At 38.0% G+C, this 18,952-nt stretch overlaps 1 protein-coding gene and 2 pseudogenes across 1 annotated transcript; 2 read left to right on the top strand and 1 right to left on the bottom strand.

Moving 5' to 3' along the window:
• Window positions 1-12,375: 12,375 nt before the first annotated feature.
• On the bottom strand, window positions 12,376-13,770 carry LOC117990135 (beta-ureidopropionase pseudogene; annotated as a pseudogene).
• Window positions 13,771-14,682: 912 nt separating this feature from the next.
• Window positions 14,683-15,901, top strand: LOC117990137 (beta-ureidopropionase pseudogene; annotated as a pseudogene).
• A 416-nt stretch (window positions 15,902-16,317) lies between these two features.
• On the top strand, window positions 16,318-18,852 carry Prosbeta3 (proteasome subunit beta type-3). The gene is made up of 5 exons (XM_034977593.2): window positions 16,318-16,472; window positions 16,745-16,950; window positions 17,291-17,459; window positions 18,071-18,199; window positions 18,691-18,852. The coding sequence occupies exons 1-5, from the start codon at window positions 16,470-16,472 to the stop codon at window positions 18,799-18,801; spliced, it is 618 nt and encodes a 205-aa protein (XP_034833484.1). The 5' UTR covers window positions 16,318-16,469; the 3' UTR covers window positions 18,802-18,852.
• Window positions 18,853-18,952: the final 100 nt, after the last annotated feature.

Below are 18,952 nucleotides of genomic sequence, written 5' to 3'. Positions count from 1 at the left end.
CAAAACCCTTTCATATAATATCCCAGTTGGTATAGTTATCTTACTTTGAAATTTGAAAATACTATTATAGTGAACTACATAGGTAATATTATTATGCACAAAACCCGCTTTTCTTCATACATTCGATTATCCGGATTTTCGATTATCCGAATCCCTAACGACAACAATAATTAGTCCGGTTAATCTAGTTTCCACTGTACCTACTATAAATATAAATCTATAAACACGTAAGAATAACGTCGGCAAATAAGCAGAAAAGTGCAATAATTATAATTAGAACAATAATTGGATGGGTCGCCAGTCGCGGAGGGCCGTAATTTAATAACTGGCTATGATGGATCACAGAATAAAACTTGTATACCCTCCAACATTTGTTTTAACCCCCCTGGTGCATGTATGGGGTAGGCAAGTTAGGTTAAGTATATTTTATAGGTACCTTATGATTTTCATAGCATGTAATTAAGGACGGTCGGAAAGGACATTCGAACTTCTAATACGTTACAACTTACAAGTAAGGCACCGTAAGGGACTTTGTGTTAGTGTGGGGCTTAGAATAACAACTCGGTATGGGGCTAGTGGGGTGTTGTGTGGCGTGCCTGGGACGTGACCTCCTACCCTGAGGACCCACTGGACCCGAGCGTGCCGGCAGGGCCCTAACTACACGCGTCAGGCCAGTTCCCTCGTTTACTAGCTCAATTCTGCAGTGTAGTGCGGTGAAAGAGTTTGATTAAAGGGAATTGATTCACGACCCTGGTCTTTTTTTCATTTCTACCTAGTGACGGTCTACCCCGTCACAGTACCAAACTTAAATTGTGAAAAAATCTTCTAGTCCTCCTAACACTTTCTCAAACATTATTTTTGTAAGGAAAGTGATATTTTCTTTTCACGATTTAAAGGTTGATCCAGTGGCCAGATTAGAATGCTATGCTGAGTGCTAGTTACCAAGGAGCGGGCTGGCGGAGGCGTCCCACTTAATCTAAATATATAAAAGGAAAAGGTGACTGACTGACTGACTGACTGATCTATCAACGCACACCTACTGGACTATCAGCTCAAACTACTGGACGGATCGGCCTGAAAATTGGCATGTAGATAGCTATTATGATGTAGGCGCCCGCTAAGAAAGTATTTTTGAAAATTCAACCCCTAAAGGGGTGAAATATGGGTTTGAAATTTGTGTAGTCCACGCGGACGAAGTCGCGAGCATAAGCTAGTATGTTATAACTTAAATACTATTGCCACACGAAGACATGTTTGCTACTCATTTTGAACCAGGCATTTGAATGATACAAAGTTATAACATCGTGCCTGCCAAAGAATAGATCCCTTAATGATGTGAAACTATCAGAAATTATGTAAACAGTACTAAAGTATGTAATATTCCACCTATTAAATTCCTAGGCACAATCTCATGAAATAGTCACTCAATATGATCCTACGAAAGGAGGAAAGAGACCCCGCGGACAAAGCCCGAGACGTCTGGTCCGACCATAAGAGAAGCGGTCGATACACCCTTCTGCAATGCCTTCCGTAAGGCCTCCAACAGGGAAAAGTGGTGCAACATCGTGAAGAAAGTGATATCTCGAGGGAGCCACGATGCGCATTGAGGGATCGACGCGAGAAGAAGATGATCCACCGAATCTGAGGAAAAAAATAACGACCTAAGTCACGTGTGTAGAAAGTAATATTTTACGTAGGTGTGTAGTAAGCACATAGTGGCTCAGGGGTTCCTGAAAGTTTCCGCCATAGGTTTCCGCACGTCAAATTTTTAAAAAGATAAAACCGTGGGGTGTGTGATCCATTGTGCGGCGTTCGTGCCACTAAAGGGGTTTTGGAGTGTGCTTTTCAATTTGGCGGCGGCGATATAGAACAGAGAACGACATAGAGTAGCTGTAGAGTTTCAAACTTTTAAGCATTTTGCCTAATCCATACCAATATTATAAATCCAAAAGTGTGTCTGTCTGTCTGTCTGCTAGCTTTTCACGGTCCATTTGTTCAACCGATTTTGACGAACTTTATTACAGAGATAGCTTGCATCCCGGGAAGGATAAAGGCTACTTTTTATTCCGGGAAATCAAAGAGTTCCTACAGGATTTTTAAAAACCGAAATTCACGCAGACGAAGTCGCGGGTATCACCTAGTACACTAATACTTATTATAAAGTCTAAAGTTTAAATCTCTGTGCGTGTATGTGTGTGTGTATGTGTGTATGTTTGTGTGTGGTGTGTTTTTGTATATGCGTATGTGTGTATGAGGAGGGTGTGTGTGTGTGTATGTGTTTGTTACTCTTTTACGCAAAGAATTACCTCCTGGTTAGATTTGGCTGAAATTTGGAATGGAGATAGTTTATGTACACACTTATTTAACATATAGGCTTCTTTTTATCACGGAAAATCCCGAAAAAGAGTTCCCGAGGGATTAAAAAATCTATATCCACGCAGACGAAGTCGTGGATATCAACTACAACAAAATAAACGTTATTTTTATTAGACAAAAGGATGCTCCACGTCTCTCGCTATCCGTAGTCAAATCAAGTTGGTGTAATAGTGAGACATTTTTTCCAATGGTTGGGAACCTCCAGCGGACGGGCATCGGACGAGCAGGAAATGAAACGGAGCCTGTGTCGATGGCATCACTAGAGCCGTTACATTGTTAAAAATCATACGAGTGACGGGGGTTGCGCGAATCGTAACCTCACTAGGGACCTACCTGAAAATTAATCTTTTCTATTTCTATTATGATTGATTTATAAATTTATAATGCAGTCTCAATTATTCATTGACTTGTAGGTATGATATTAGAGTGAACTAAAAATCGCCAATTAGGTTTGCGACATAATCGCAATGCGATAAAGCCCCCGCAAAAATAAATATTAAAAAAAAAGGTTTCATCTTCTCCGTAGTTTTAAGTTAGGTAGGTAGGTACCTACTTAGTATATAAAGCAGAACACATGGACCTTTTGCTGGCTCAGTTCTTTCAAACGGTGGAAGAGTGTTGATATAGGTAGTAGGTATAAGATGATAATTATATACTTAGTTACTTTTAGTAGAAGTTGTTGATTAGTTAGCTATAAGTTGACCAATTCCTCTAAGATATTTGATTTTGTACCTATTATTATATACCTATACCTATTTGATATTCAACCCTACTTGCAGTTATTGAGCGTGTTGTTCAATTTCCTTTTTCAGTAAATCTATACTTTTCTCTCCATCTCGTCAAATCTGTCACGTTTGCCAGATTTCGTAGTCCATGCTGTATCGGGGTCTATTTTAAAAAGCCGCCTAAAACCGCGTCCTCCGAAACGAGCCTTGTCAAACGTGGAGTGAATTTAGAATATACTCCATTTCGAAAACTGGTGCCACACCTGCGATATACGAGTAGATTCAATTTGTACTAGTAGACATAGAGTATTATGTACTAGAGGCGATAATGTTCTACAAAACTGCCTAAAGGTCCAAACGCACGTACGCTGCGCTGCATGACGCGATTCGACGCGACGAAGCACGTCAAAATATTATATAGTTTGTATCGAGCAAAGCGCACTTGAGCGACTTATATGGAGCAAGGCGATGCTGCGTCGCGTCGCGTTGCGCAGCGCAGTACCTATAACACAACGTACCTACCTAGTGCAGTACCTAGTACGTTTGGACCTTCAGTCTGATTTTGAACTAATGGACCAGTCGTGCTTTTTAGGAATCAGTACCCGAAGGGTGCCATATGACCTTATTAGTAAGCCACCGCTGTCCGTTCGTCCGTCCGTCTGTCTGTGAGCTGTATCTTAGGAACCGTAATACATAGAAAGTTGAAACAATTAATTTAACCCTTCTTTTACAGTACAGTTTAAGATTTTAACCGCACATTTTTACCGTCCAATCTCAGTTGTGCCTCTTTCAAGCTACTTGAGAATGGCAAAGCGCATTGTGCTAATATGGTACTCGAAAAAACCATATATTAAGAAAAGCAGAAGAATTAGGTACCTATAGATTTTGATGCATAATGTATGAAGTCTGCACCTCTATGGTCTGTAACTCAATGGTGAGGTGAGAAAATATAAGCCTGCGAAATGGTAATAAAGAATGGGTAAAGGTTTATTCGATTTCAGCCGACTGAGAGGGTGTAAGATAATTCTAACCGACTTTCAGGAAAAGGAGGAGGTTCTCACTTCAGTGCGCATTTTCAGAGACACTTTTTAGAGATTCTGCAAAAAACTTCCATAAGTAGTAGGTATTACTCTATCTGAGGCTGAATAGTTGCTTTTATTATATTTATATATTTTAATATATTTTTACGATCCCAGAAGACGCAGGTTCGAATCCTACCGGTTCCGCAATTTTAAATAATTTAAGTATTTAAAAATTATTTAGATCTTTTTCTTCAAATATTCTGATGTCTGAATAATTTTTTTTTTTTTTGTCGTAAAGCACTGTCACCAGTACTTTACTACCATTACAATCTAGCCTATGAAAGAGGCTAATAAGCAATATTATATTAACCTAAACTTATAAACGTACTTATACCTAAGAATCTGTCCATTGACTTAGCTTAGTTTATAGTTAAGATACCTTATTGGAAGACACTTTGTTCTTGTGTTCTTTAAATTGCACTAGCACTATGCTTTCACTTTGTTCGTGTGATCTTTGATTTGCACTAGCACTACACTTTCACTATAACTACACTAGCTCAAAAGGCTTAGTCCTCTTAAGTCTACGTATTAGGTCTGTGTTGTCGAGGAGCTGGATAGCCTCGACGTTAACATGTTCATGGAGCCTGCGTTCGTGGGATTTAGCGTGTTTGCTAATAGCTGTGTCCACGAAGCCCATTTGGAGATCGCGATGAATGTCTACATTCCTGACGTACCAGGGTGCATTGACAATACCCCTAAGCACTTTATTTTGGAATCGCTGAATTATTAGTAAATTGGTCTTTCTGGTACAGCCCCACAACTGGATACCATAAGTCCACACTGGCATTAGGACTTGTTTGTATAATAGTATCTTATTTTTAGTTGACAGTGATGAGTTTCTGCCCATGAGCCAGTACAATTTTTTGTACCGTATCTCTAGCTCTTCTTTTTTCTTCTTGACATGTGCTTTCCAGCGTAGCTTACTGTCAAGAGTCATTCCAAGATATTTTGCCGTGTTAGCATAGGGTATCTTTTGTTGGTCAATATAAATGGGATAATATTTTGGTATTTTATTAGTAAAATCAATATGGGTAGACTTGGAATCGTAAAGTCTTATTCTCCATTTTTTCGTCCATTTATGTAGTTAATTTAGAGCTATTTGAACTTTTCCCGATGCCTCCTGGTGAGTATTACCCACAGCTATGATAGCAGTATCATCGGCAAAAGTAGCGATGGTATTGTGATCGGGTTGTGGAACATCACACGTGTACAGGAGATAAAGGACAGGTCCCAGAACGCTTCCTTGAGGTACTCCAGCTTTGATCACCTTGAGTTTGGAGTAAGCTTCCTCTTGCCTCACTCGAAATACTCTATCAGATATATATGATTCTAATATGTTTGCAAATGGTTGAGGAAGTAATACTTTAAGTTTCTGAACAAGACCTTCATGCCAGACTTTATCAAAGGCTTGTGCTACATCAAGAAATACGGTTGAACAGACTTTCTTTTCTTCTAGTGTTCTTTCAATTATATTTGTTATTCTGTGTACTTGATCGATTGTCGAGTGCTTTTCCCTGAATCCAAACTGATGGTCAGGAATCAGATTTTTCTCATCTAATATAGGTTTCAACCTGCTGAGCAGTAGCTTCTCAAAAAGTTTTGAGATAATTGGTAGCAGAGAAATTGGTCTGTATGATGTAACCTCATTTGGTGGTTTGCCTGGTTTGGCGATCATAATTACTTCTGCAACTTTCCACAAATCAGGGACGTGCTTAATTCTAAATGCTGCATTAATCAGCGTCTTTAATTTTACGATTCCTTTTTTTGGAAGGTTTCGCAGGATTTCTTTAGTAACAAGATCATATCCTGGAGTTTTTTTTAAGTTCAGTTTATTAATCATACTGAGTATTTCCTTAGGCGTTACTAGTTTAATGGGAGAGTTTTCTTGATTTGTTTCCATCGTAGAAAAATCAATGTGCTCTCCTTCGTTTGGTTGAAATATTTTTTTTAAGATGTTCTGCAAATCTTTTAGCTTTTTGCTCACTATTTCTTGCCCACATTCCATTTTCTTCTTTAATTGGAGGAATATGCATACATGATCTTTTTAAATTCCTAGTTGCTTTCCAAAGTGAATAGTCGGTACTCCTTTCACTCGTGAGGCTTTGGAGATAACTGTAGGTTGACGAATCATTAAAGTTTTTGATTTGTTTCTTTAGTGCCTTAGTCAAGTAATTCAGCACCCTTTTATCAAGTGGAGATCTCGAATGATGCCACTTTTTTCTTTGCCTTCTCTTTTCAATGATGAGTTCAAGGATATTTTTGGGATAAGCAACCACTCCTTGGGGCTTTTTCCTAAGCTTTGGTGTATTATTCCAAGCAGCCAGCTGAATATCTAATACAAATTTACTGATGTCTGAATAATGATGAAATATATGATGTCATTGAACAGAAAGCACCGGCCGTTGTGTCGCCCGGTAGCTTAATTGCCGTGCCATGTACAAGCTTGCACGTTTTCTTATGGGTGTAACCACTGTTGAAGAAACTTACCGTTTACAAGAGCTCTCATAGCCCACCGTCAAGTTTACCCGCTGCAAACTTGATCGTGTATGACCAGCTAGTTGTCATACATGATATACTTAAACAATTTTTGATTATTATTATGACCAGGAATTTTAGACAGTGTTATTAGTTCAATCAACAACTAAATCATTAAAACACACAGTATAATTTATTAGTATGAAAAATAATCACCCCCGAGCAAAACGTGCGGCCAAGTTAAATGAGAAATTAGTGGAAAAATTGGAACAAACCGCCCGACCGCAGATGAAAAATTAAAAAAGTCCCGCCGGAAACGGTATCGCGGCCATCTTTCTTCCAAAAAACGTAATGGCCTTAATTACGCATCGCAAGAAACAAACAGCAAAAGCGAAAAATGATTATGTTTTTAATCGAATTTTCAGATCTTGGTGTCGAGTGTAGACGTGACTTTTTCCTTAAATGAACTTTTCAAATCAGCAAGCCTGTAGACTGAAATTAGATATAAACCTGTGAAATCAAAATACATAATAAGTATATAATTACCTACCTTGTATCTTTTTCGTTTGTTTTTGTCGTCGAGTTAGTGTTTAGGTCATGTTTTGGTGTTGTATTTAGCCTTTTTGGCAAGTATTTTACAGTATTCTAGATACCTATACTATTGAAATCATCTGTACCTATACATATTTTTCAATGGAAGGTTGAGGTTGTCCAATAAAAACGTTCTAATTAAGTAGGTATTTGTACTTCAGGATGCAAGCGATCTTTGTTAAGCATCAAGACATGTAGATACAGAATTAGGTTCAACTATATAAATGACAACCTTTCGCATGTATTATGTAGGGTTCAGAACCGGGAAATCCCGGTCTCGAAAGTACCGAGAATTCCCGGTACTTTTGTCAGTAAAAATGAACCGGGAAATCAATTTGATTTCCCGGTTCTTTCGGTACTTTCGGGAATTTTATCTTAATTAGGTACATGATTCACGCTACTATTACATACATAATCTAACTTTACTTTTTTATACTTTCTACTGTTCTAAAGTTCAAAACTAAGTTCAGCGCTAAAATAAATAGCGCGCGGTAACTTAACAAGCCTATACCTTAGAGGCTTTATGTCGTCATGATTCTACATTATTGACAGCAGATGTTGCAATTAAATTTGCACTAAGAAAATTAGCAAATATTGAAAATAACTATGTGGCCGAAAAAATATTCAAAATGTTAAAAAAACGATACACAGAAAGGCGTCTCAATTTTGCTACTGCGACGCTGAATTACTTGCAGAAAATTATTTCCTTCAACAAAATGATGAAGATTTAACAGTATTTCCTCACCCAAGCAATGATGAAATGTGCAACGGAATAGTATCATTGCTAAGCCGCACTAAAACCTCAACAACCACAGCATATCCAGCTCAAGCCTTACCAGTACCAAGCTCACAAGGTGAACCGACGAGAGACCGTGACCGTGACTCTGAAGTACTTGAAGTACTAAACATTGCTTTGACGAAAGAAGATGAGTTAAATGCTGAATAGAAAATAGAAGCAAAATATGAAAAGACTTGATTGATTCTAGTTTTATTTTATTTTTAAACTCACACAATATAAGTTCCAATAAAAAATGCTTTTAAAGCGTATTGCGGTTTACTTTTATGAGTTCTACAGCGTAAAACTTGTTTTATATAAAAAAAACTATGAAGAAACCGAAATTCCCGAAAGAACCGGGAAATCCCGGTTCCTTTGGGTAAAAGTACCGAAATTCCCGGTTCTCAAAAAAGGACCGGTTCCGTAAACCCTAGTATTATGGTATGTCTGTCTGTATGGATATTTTAAGCTCTAGCTGTTTATATATTCAACCCTATTTTTAACCCCTATTTGAAGACAAACAGCGAAAAAAGACAATTAAGTAATTATAAATCTCTTGGAGGCGCCAGAACACCTAAATGCAGTGGAAAAAGTGTAAAAGCAGTAAGCACCTATCAGGGACACAGGGTTGGTACATTAGTGAAGTGTGGAGCGCTCCGGTGACTTCCGGCCGCAGTCGACCTAGTTGTTTATAGGGCTGCCAAAAATAAAAAATAAACTTTCGTATATTTTATAATTTATATAGCGTTTTACCTACACTTCAAGGAAATTTATAAATAACTAGCTTATGCTCGCGACTTCGTCCGCGTGGACTACACAAATTTCAAACCCCTATTCATCCCCCTTAGGGGTTGAATTTTCAAAAATCCTTTCTTAGCGGATGCCTAGGTCATAATAGCTATCTGCATGCCAAATTTCAGCCCGATCCGTCCAGTAGTTTGAGCTGTGTGTTGATAGATCAGTCAGTCAGTCAGTCACTCACCTTTTCCTTTTATATATTTAGATTTTAAGTAGATTATTAGTAGAGGTATTAGTAGGTTTTTCCACGACGCAGTTGAATATCTGGATTTTAGATTAATGTTGTAAGATAAAAGGTTCTAGTAAATCATAGTAATCTAATAGAAACTATCCGCACTTAGTGGGTACCTATCTACCTACCAGTGGCGTGCAGGTCATAGAGGCATAAATGCACTGCTTACCCCAGTTGTAAAGCTCAATGCATATTTTTCATTATGACCTGCCAGTAAACAGGCTCCTACTTAACTAGTGCCTACCCTGGCTTCAAAACCAAACCTTGTGCACGCTACTGCTACCTACCTACCTCGCGATTATAAGGGCCGAAACGCGGGAGGGCGCCTGTTCGGTACTTGCTCGATAGTTCTTTCCCAGGGCGCCATCTTGGCTCTCTACAAGTTGTCTTTCAGCTTCCTTGTCCCCGTCAAGTCACTCTCCCCATTCTGGGGCAGACGTCACAGATACGGGAAATTCCCGTCACCGTTCGTGGTGTCTCCAGTTACCCATATCCTCTCCTGTTATTGCATATCTGTCATCCAGCCTCGCTCTGGCTCCCCTCCTCTGCGCTCGTCGCATCCTCCTCCTCGTCGCTTCCTTCCTCCTCGTGCACCTCGTCTCCTCAGAGCAGCTCCTTCTTCTGTGACAGACAGTCATAAGGACTGAACCATAAAATAAAATAAAAATTCTGGCACCCCTAGGGAAAAACACATCATTATTGTAATGGATGTCACGCGCTGTAACACTCCACAAGAGCACTAGAAGACAGTAACCAACTTACCTAACAACTTGCCACACAGAAACCACCCTTATCCCACACTAGATAAAGTTAATGCAAACTACCCTCATAACTTGGCCTTCACGATGACTAGATGGCGCGACATCCGAAAACGGCACATTAGCGACATCTCTCGCGGAGAGTGAGAAAATTACTGTGAAACTTAATTCTTGCTGCAGTTTCGCGAGCTTTTAGTTTCAAGCTTTTTTTAGGGATCGGGAGTTAAATGACAAATCGGAACGTTCTAGGTTTGATGGTTTCTTACGTTTACGGATGAGTACAAAGAATGGACAGGATTGTAGAATCCTTGGGTCCTAACCGTAGGGTTTGGTCACAGTTCACTCTGGTTTGGTGCAAGGTATGTATAGCCCGCGACAGTTTTTTTTTTTTTTTTTTAATATAAAGAATATTAGCCATATTAAATGACTAATATTCCCCTTTCCTCTCCAATTAAGCGTCAAGCTTGTGCTAGGAGTAGGTACGACAATAGTGCAACGGGCGGAATTTGAACCGTCGACCTTTTCAGTCCGTTCGGTTTTCAGTCCACTCCTATACCGGTTGAGCTATTGAGGCTCGTAAAAAGTTTGAGATGGCAATCAGGGTATGAGGCACCTAGTCGCCACTGCAATGAAGGGGTCGTCGCTCTTAAAAGAAAGTCAGAAATTAAACTGCAGTTATCTTATAAATTAATTATTTTAAAAATGTAACACCAACAAAGTCTGTTATCGTTGTATTTGACAACAAAATATTAATTGTTTACGATGATACCAAAATAATAAGTAATAATATTTTAATCTTATGCCTTGAACCCGACTGCGGGTAGGGAGGTACTTACCTAAAAAAACAATTACCTTTTCTATGGACTAAGATTGATGTATAGCCTAGGAAAGGTCTACCTAAAACCTCAATGCTTGATAATGATAGCCTACCTACTAAGTTATATCACCTGCCAATGGCATGAACGAAGAACTTCCACGACACAGTTCAATGTCTGAAGTTTTTAGATTTATGTTGTAAGTTCTAGTAAATAATAGTACCTATAGGTATCTAATAGAATCTATTGCATCCACACTTAGTACCTATCTAGAAGTGAGTAGGTATTATTTTATCACATTTAAATAAATTACCTACGCAATCAATTGGTATGCTAAGTGCACCTAATCGCATAAACAACGCAGATTTGCACTGGTCTAGACTATACTTGTATAAATTTATTTAACATCTGGTACCTAACTACGCAGTTCAAGTTGATAGAATATAGAGAAATTTGCGACTCTGACTCGCACTTGACCGGTTTTGTTAATCCTGAAAATGAAACAGGTCCGATTGGATTTAAAAATCAAATCCACGTGGATGACGTCGCACTCGCAGGCATCATCTAGATTCTAGTTCTTACTCAAACAAACAAACTGATAAGAGATAACATATCAGTCAATGAAATTGATAAGAGAACTTAATTAAGTTCGTCCTGTGTGGTAATCAAGTAAAATATAGTGGCGTGATAGTAATTGTAGATAAATACCGGATGTTATCATTACCTATTACTTAGGTATCAGATACACGTTTCTCCATAATTGTGGAATGGGGTTGTCTGTCTCTGTTTGTTTTAATCATTCAGAAAGCGTCTTAACTCAAACTAAGCTTTATTTACTTTGGCATCAATGATATTAGAAGAAAATCTTCTAATATCATTGTTTGGCATACGGCATTCCAACAGCTGTTGAGCAGCACGCAGCAACGCATAGCCCTTTATTTCCAGTAGAATCACAACGGTAGGTATGCTCATATCGTAAAACTTTGCCTTTACCATCTTTACCTATGTTCTTTAAGTACCTAAAGCTGAGCATTAAGCTTTTATAAAAACACTTGACTCTACTCCACCCCGTCTCAGCCCTAAAATTACTGACTCTGAAGTTGATAAAATCAATTACTTATTGTTGATGGCAATTTAATCAGAGAGATTTCACTGGTCTGTGTAAGTATGTTCATTAGTCTATGTTTTCTGTGAGTCTGTGATTTTTGATGATGCAATAATGTAGTGTCATGGCTTCTTGTACTAATTTTGTATTTTGTAACTTTAATAAAATAAAACAGTTGTGATCTCAAATAGAAGTATTTTAATGATCTTCAAGTGTCCTCCGAAGCTGTATTAATACTTGTTATATACTAGCTGATGCCCGCGACTTTGTACGCGTGGATTTAGGTTTTAAAAATCCGGTGGGAACTCTTTGATTTTCCGGGATAAAAAGTAGCCTATGTTACTCTCACAGGTCTTTGTCTATAGTTACCCATGCAAAAAATCACGTCAATCCGTTGCACCGTTGCGACGTGACTGAAGGACAAACCAACAAAGCAATAAACAAACACACTTTCGCATTTATAATAAGGGTAGGTACTGATATACCTATTCTGTGATAAAATTCACATGTGACTAAGAAATCAGGATCTACCGTAAATGAGAAAACAATTTTTTTGCCACTAGGTACGCAATTTAATTATTTTATTTAGGTAGGTACCTACTTACATCATTTTAATTAAATCGGTGTAAGAAAGCTTACAATATTGATTGTTTAAAATTCTCTTATTTAAAAAGTCTTGAATAATAATTGTAAGTTTTTGGGATCACTACTTAAATCTAATGTTTTAATTGTAAATCGAAAAATACATAATAAGTAATATAGTCTCTAAGATAATAAGTATACAGTCTTAGATGGATCTTCTTACTTCTCAGTCTCGTGTACAACTTGAGGCTTGAAATCTAAGTCCAGAACCTTCTTTAGACTGTCCACGTACATGTCCAAACGCTGCGTCATGTAATAGCAGCGACGATCTCTGATCTGCCTGTTCATGTTCAAATCCATTACCGCCATGAGGAGACCGTCCTTTGTACGGGATAGACCTGGGCACCTTACACCGTCAGGCCCAGTGAAGTAGCTCGAACCGTAGAAAAGTCCCAAATCCTTGTGAGCTGGCTTGCCATCAGCCGATGTGAATTCATTAGGGAATTCCTCGTATCCAACCCTATTTATAGCAGCTGTGAAGTAGCAATTAGTAATTGCAGCGTTTCTAGCTTCAATATTCCACATATACTCACTCCCAGCTTCAGCGGCGATAGTCGCTGACGGATTGAAAACAATTTCAGCTCCATTTTGGCCAAACATCATCCAATTCAAAACGTGGTGACGCCCGAAACAGATGTTCACGGCAATCTTACCATAACGGGTCGCGAAAACTGGATGCCCCGTATTACCTTCCATGTAATAATTAGATTCATTGAAATCACCAACTCTAGGAATGTGGTTCTTACGGTGCTTGCCAATAACGTTGCCTGTGTCACTGATTACGACGGACGTGTTCCATAAAACGTCAGCATGATTCTCGTCTCTTTCGAGGATGGACGAAACTATAACCATAGCGTACTTAATAGCCAATTCTCGTAGGAAGCGAGTAGTGGGACCATCTTCTGCTGATTCGGCGAACTCACACCAAGGAATCTTCTCTCGAGTACAAAACGCGAAGGGCATATTCCAAAGCTCTTGGAAGCAGAGGATATTCACCCCCTCCTGGCCGGCGACGTCAATTATTTTCTTCACTTTAGCAAGGATCGCATTTTTCTGCTCGTTAATGGGACGGTCAGTTGGTATGGCAATTGAATGTTGGATAACGCCTACCTTGACAATCCTTGGGGGTCGTGTAGATTCTTTTTTTGCAGGGAATGCGTAAGCAGCAACTTCGAAGTCATTGTCTTTCGCTGCAGCGATCGAAGACTCTTTTATCTTGATTTCCATATGATTTTTCCTTCCATAGTATATTCTGTTGAACTCGTCGAGGTCTCTACTGCTGAGGTTGTTGTTAATAATGGCTTCAAGGCTTGGAGTTTCCCCGTCCATGGTAATAGATTACCGACCGCTATGGAGTTAGCTTTAACGACTGGTCGTTCTCGATCGTTCGCGCCTTTAAATAGCCCCACCGGTTATACTGGATGCATTCAAAACTGTTTGTGTCTGCTAGTTACAGGATCCCGATGACCTTAGGCCCTTGGTGATAAGTTAACACTGCTTAAAAATATTTGTTTTATCGTTGTTTATACAACAAGCCCAAATAATATAGACGTGCGTTATTTACTTAGCTATGTAGTTTGTAAAGATGTGTGCACATAGCATAAAAATTTTAATCACCTCACATTTTTAAGGATCGAAAATACTAAAGCTCTCCAAAATTGTGAAATTCTTTAAGTCCTAGTAAATCTCTATCATGTATGATGTACCTAGGTAGATCACGAAATAGAGACGTCATCACTCATCTCTTTTCCGTGAGGTATAGAAAAACCAACTGAAGACCGAAATGGAAAAGATAAGATATTGATAATGCATTCTCGAGACTCAAAGAAATCAATAAATTGTCTTCTAGATAGATGTGGAGCTATTGGGGCCGATTCTCTAGTACACAATCTCTAAACTAAACTAAATTAACAGGTCTAAATCTAGTGCTTTCCTTTTCCGCAAGCAACATTATGAAAGGGATAGCAATAGATTTAGACGTGATATTTTAGTTTAGTCTAGAGATTGTGTACAAAGGAATTAGCCACAATGTCAAATTACAATAAAGTTACTACATTTTTCAATGTGTTTAGTGAACCTTAAACGAAATAACATCTGGCTATATTATGACAAACAAAAAAATAAAAAACAAAAAAACATTTAAATCAAAATATAAGCTTAAAATCCGGCAACGAATATTAATTCGTTGCCGGATTTTAAGCTGAGACTGTGTACACAGCCTTAGGTATGAATATTATGTAAATGCCGAGACAAGATATCGAGGCATTCTGGGCCTATACCTACATCAAGCTTTCAATGTACCTACGCTGTACTTAACTAGGTACCTACCTACCTATAACTTTGAATAAATCAACACAGCAAATATTTACTCCCAGTGTCTTACATAAGTTACGTAGGTAATTAGCTATTTAACTCCAACGCACGTAGAACTAAACAAACATGTATAATCTGGACAGTATAATTAAAAAGTGTTTAAATAATGACCAATTAAAACAGTTCAACAAAATCTACTACGGACGAGAAGATCATTGCGAGTTACAACTTTTAGAATCAACTAAAAATGAAAGTGAGAAGAATAACTTTGAAGTTGCAGCTTATTCTTTCTCTGCAGCGAAAGAGGTTAGAAAACCAAACATTTTGAGGTTAGGTTTAATTCAACATTCGATTGTTTTGCCTACTGATAGCGCAGTTTGTGAACAAAGGAAGGCGATATTCGATAAAATTGAAAAAATAATAGCAGTAGCAGCGACAGAAAATGTTCGCATCATTTGCTTGCAAGAAGCATGGACGATGCCGTTTTTTCTGTACACAAAAGAAAAAGAAAAATGGGCGGAATTTGCAGAATCAGCAACAAATGGACCAAGTACTTTGTTCCTTAGTAAGTTGGCAAGAAAATATGAAATGGTAATTATATCTCCCATTCTAGAAAAAGATGAGGATGGTGTGTGGTGGAATACAGCAGATGAGACTGGGAATTATATGGGAAAACATCGTAAAAATCATCTACCCAGTGTTGGGAGTTTCAGTGAAACGTCATATTACGCGCCTGGTAACACTGGACATCCGGTTTTCGAGACGAAATACGGTAAGATTGCCGTAAACATTTGCTATGGTCGTCATCAGGCATTGAATTGGCTAATGTTCGCTCTCAACGGCGCTCAAATAGTTTTTAACCCATCAGCGACAATAGCTGAATTTGGTGAAACATTTTGGGGTATCGAAGCTCGTAATGCCGCAATTGCCAACAACTATTTTACATGCAGCATTAACAGAGTTGGCGTTGAACAATTTTATGTGCAGAATGAAAAGAAATCCAGATCCTATTATGGTTCTAGTTATGTGACGGCCCCTGATGGATCCAGAACACCTGGTCTTTCAAAAAATAGAGAAGGATTGCTTATTGTGGAAATAGATTTGAATTTGTGTCGTCAAGTGAGAGACAAATGGAATTTTAATATGACTGCCCGCCTAGATATGTATGCGAAGGCCCTTGAAGTTTCAAATAATAATAAAATAAATTAATTTTTTCCGATTTTCCCCCATTCCTACGAGTCTATTTCTACTCCTTCTCGTTATTATTTCCACATGCTTGTGACAAACAGCAAGATGAAGAGTGTGAACGGATGATTGCGAAATTCCTCCAAAGCGCTCCAAAGCGTTCAGATTGGCAGGCAAGCCATCTGTGGTGTTTGCCGGTGCTTGCTGTTTGTTGTTTGCTAAGCGTGAAGAGTCTGCTTAAAATTACCCAGTGGCCCTACCGCGGTTGTTTGACAGCTACAATGTCACAATCGCAATCATCTCTGATTGGTTAATGCTCGCTCACTATTGGCCACAATGCATTGTTGCAAGAAGAATCGCACAAATTCAGCCAATGAGAACAATTGAGATTGTAATAATGATTGATGCAGGTTTTAGACAATCGCCCTGCTGGGTTATTCGTCTCACATCTGTGGTGTCAGTAAATAATCTGTGGAATTACGAATGACATTAGTCTATGGCGGATGATATGTCATTTTTAGAAGAAAAAAAACAAGTATAAAAGACAGTGGAAAGAAAATTCTCTAATTTAAAAACAAATAAATTAGTAAAGTGAAAATGGTAAGTATTTAACTAATAATAAGTATCTGCACAATATTATTATACCGTTTATATTCGATTAAACCGATTTTTCAGCACCGGCTTTGGTTAGGACAGCGTCATGATTGCTAAGCATATTTGTTGAATTCAATTACTTTTTCTTGTTAATTTGCTTTTAATTACATTTACATTACATATATATTGTTATTAAACATCGAAACTTGGTTCACTAAAGTGTAACATTTATAAATTATGTATTACAAAAACTAATGACAAAACTTGCCATGTTTTAGTCGATTTTAGCGTATAACGGTGGCGCAGTGGTTGCTATGAAGGGCAAAGACTGCGTGGCCATCGCCACGGATAAGCGCTACGGTATCCAGGCTCAGACCATATCATCAAACTTCCTCAAAGTGTTCGAAATGGGCCCCACGTTATATGTAGGCCTACCAGGACTGGCAACAGACACACAGACTGTGTATCAAAGACTTAAGTTCAGGTAAAATTTGAAAATAACATAAGTACTGATTTCAGACTTTATTTTGTGTTTAAGTATTGCTAGCACAGGCAGCTTCTATGTGCAGCCAGTAGCAGAAATAACAAAATCTGTTGTTGCTCACTTTACAACACTGATTCTCATTCACTGATAATGATCTACCAAGCATTCGTATTCATAATACAAAGATCTCGCATGAGGTCTATGTGTTATTTATGCTTGGCAGAATTTACACTCGATACCAGTGTGGTGTTTTGATTATTCACTTCCAGTTATGTATAAGCTTAACTGCCTCTTTCGCAATGTCCAAGTAAAAATGTTGAAATTGTTGTTATGTTTTCAGAATGAATCTGTATGAGTTAAAAGAGAACAGAGCAATGAGGCCCAAGACATTCTCAGCGATGCTGTCTAACTTGTTATATGAGAAGCGTTTCGGACCCTACTTCATTGAGCCTGTGGTAGCTGGATTGGACCCTATTGACAATACACCCTATGTCTGCAATATGGACTTGGTAAGACTCATTTTGTTTTGATCCAATAAAATGCAACGTACAAAAACAACAGGTGCAGACTTTAAAGTTTCAAGTTAAACTATAATGTAAACTATTTCACATCTAACTTGAAATCAATATCTCCTAGAGAATTAGAAAAGGTGGCACTACATAATATGTAGATTTGAATATTAATTATTATGTGTAGAATTTTGTCAAAATTTTGTAACAAAGGTACTGACTAGCGGCCTGCCCTTGCTTTGCACGGGTTGCTTATTACAATTTTCATAGGGATCTCTATTTTTTGTAAAATAAAATAGCCTATCTGACATAGCTACATTATTTCTGATAGGCTATTTTATATAGCCTATCAGAAATAATGTAGCTTTCTACTGGTGAAAGAATCATCAAAATCTGTTCAGTAGTTCCAGAGGTTATCTGCTACAAACAAACTTAAAACTTGTATTCTCACAGGTTACCAATGATTTTATTCTAATTTAGTAGTTTTTTTTTAATCTCTTATTATCACGCTTTTACATTTATGTACGTCAGCCTTAATTTAGTAGTTGATTACAATATTGTACAATATTAATAAGTTAGCAAGTTATCACATACTATTTCTCATTTTCCAGATCGGTTGTCCGAATGAGCCTGAAGATTTTGTAGTATCAGGCACATGCACAGATCAGCTGTATGGTATGTGCGAGGCGCTGTGGGAGCCCGACCTAAAACCTGATGAGCTGTTTGAGACTATTTCGCAGGTAGGTTTTAGATACCTTTTAAGTTGATCTAAAATCTGAAATATCCCTAGACACTAACAACTAGTCTGTGTTAGTGATAGATATTTTGACTAATTCTGTTGTAATTAGAGCCGCGAATAGCTAACGGTTAAAAGAGCGGACTGAAAACCGAAAGGTTGCCGGTTCAAATCCCACCCGTTGCACTATTGTCGTACCTACTCCTAGCACAAGCTTTACGCTTATTTGGAGAGGAAAGGGGAATATAAGTCAGCAATTAACTTGGCTAATATTCTTTAAAAAAAAAATTGAACTAAATTGATAGGACTAAAATCGAAACTAATACTATCCTTTTCTCCAGAGAGCTCTATATAGAAGCATTATGAAAGGGATAGGGACGTTTAGATGTCATTTTTCTGTACAACAGAATTAGTTATTGTAGCTAACTAGCATAAGCTAACCTTTGAAGGTTAAGGAGTTAAATAAAAAAACTAAAAAAGTTACATCTTTTCCAGGCACTAGTGAACGCGGCTGACCGCGACGCAATCTCAGGCTGGGGTGCTGTGGTGTACATCATTGAGAAAGATAAGATCACAGAGAAACATGTCAAGACAAGGATGGATTAGTTTTATTATGGTATATGGAATTTTTTTACTAATAAAATTTGAAAACTATGATTTATTGTATTTTAATTTAAAATGAACCACTTCTGCTAGAGACAAGTCTCACACCCCACGCTAGATAAATACAGACTGGCTATGTGATTTATGTTGCTAC

The sequence above is a fragment of the Maniola hyperantus genome, chromosome 17, assembly GCF_902806685.2.
Source record: "Maniola hyperantus chromosome 17, iAphHyp1.2, whole genome shotgun sequence".
Classification (NCBI taxonomy): domain Eukaryota; kingdom Metazoa; phylum Arthropoda; class Insecta; order Lepidoptera; family Nymphalidae; genus Maniola; species Maniola hyperantus.
The sequence above is the reverse complement of the archived record's forward strand: the minus strand, read 5'-3'. Positions and strand labels throughout refer to the sequence as shown.

Bases quoted from the DNA above. Each gene is read 5' to 3' on its own strand.
- Prosbeta3 (XM_034977593.2), top strand. The intron at 16,951-17,290 runs GTAAAATTTGAA...TTATGTTTTCAG, and splicing joins TATCAAAGACTTAAGTTCAG to AATGAATCTGTATGAGTTAA. The intron at 18,200-18,690 runs GTAGGTTTTAGA...CATCTTTTCCAG, and splicing joins TGTTTGAGACTATTTCGCAG to GCACTAGTGAACGCGGCTGA.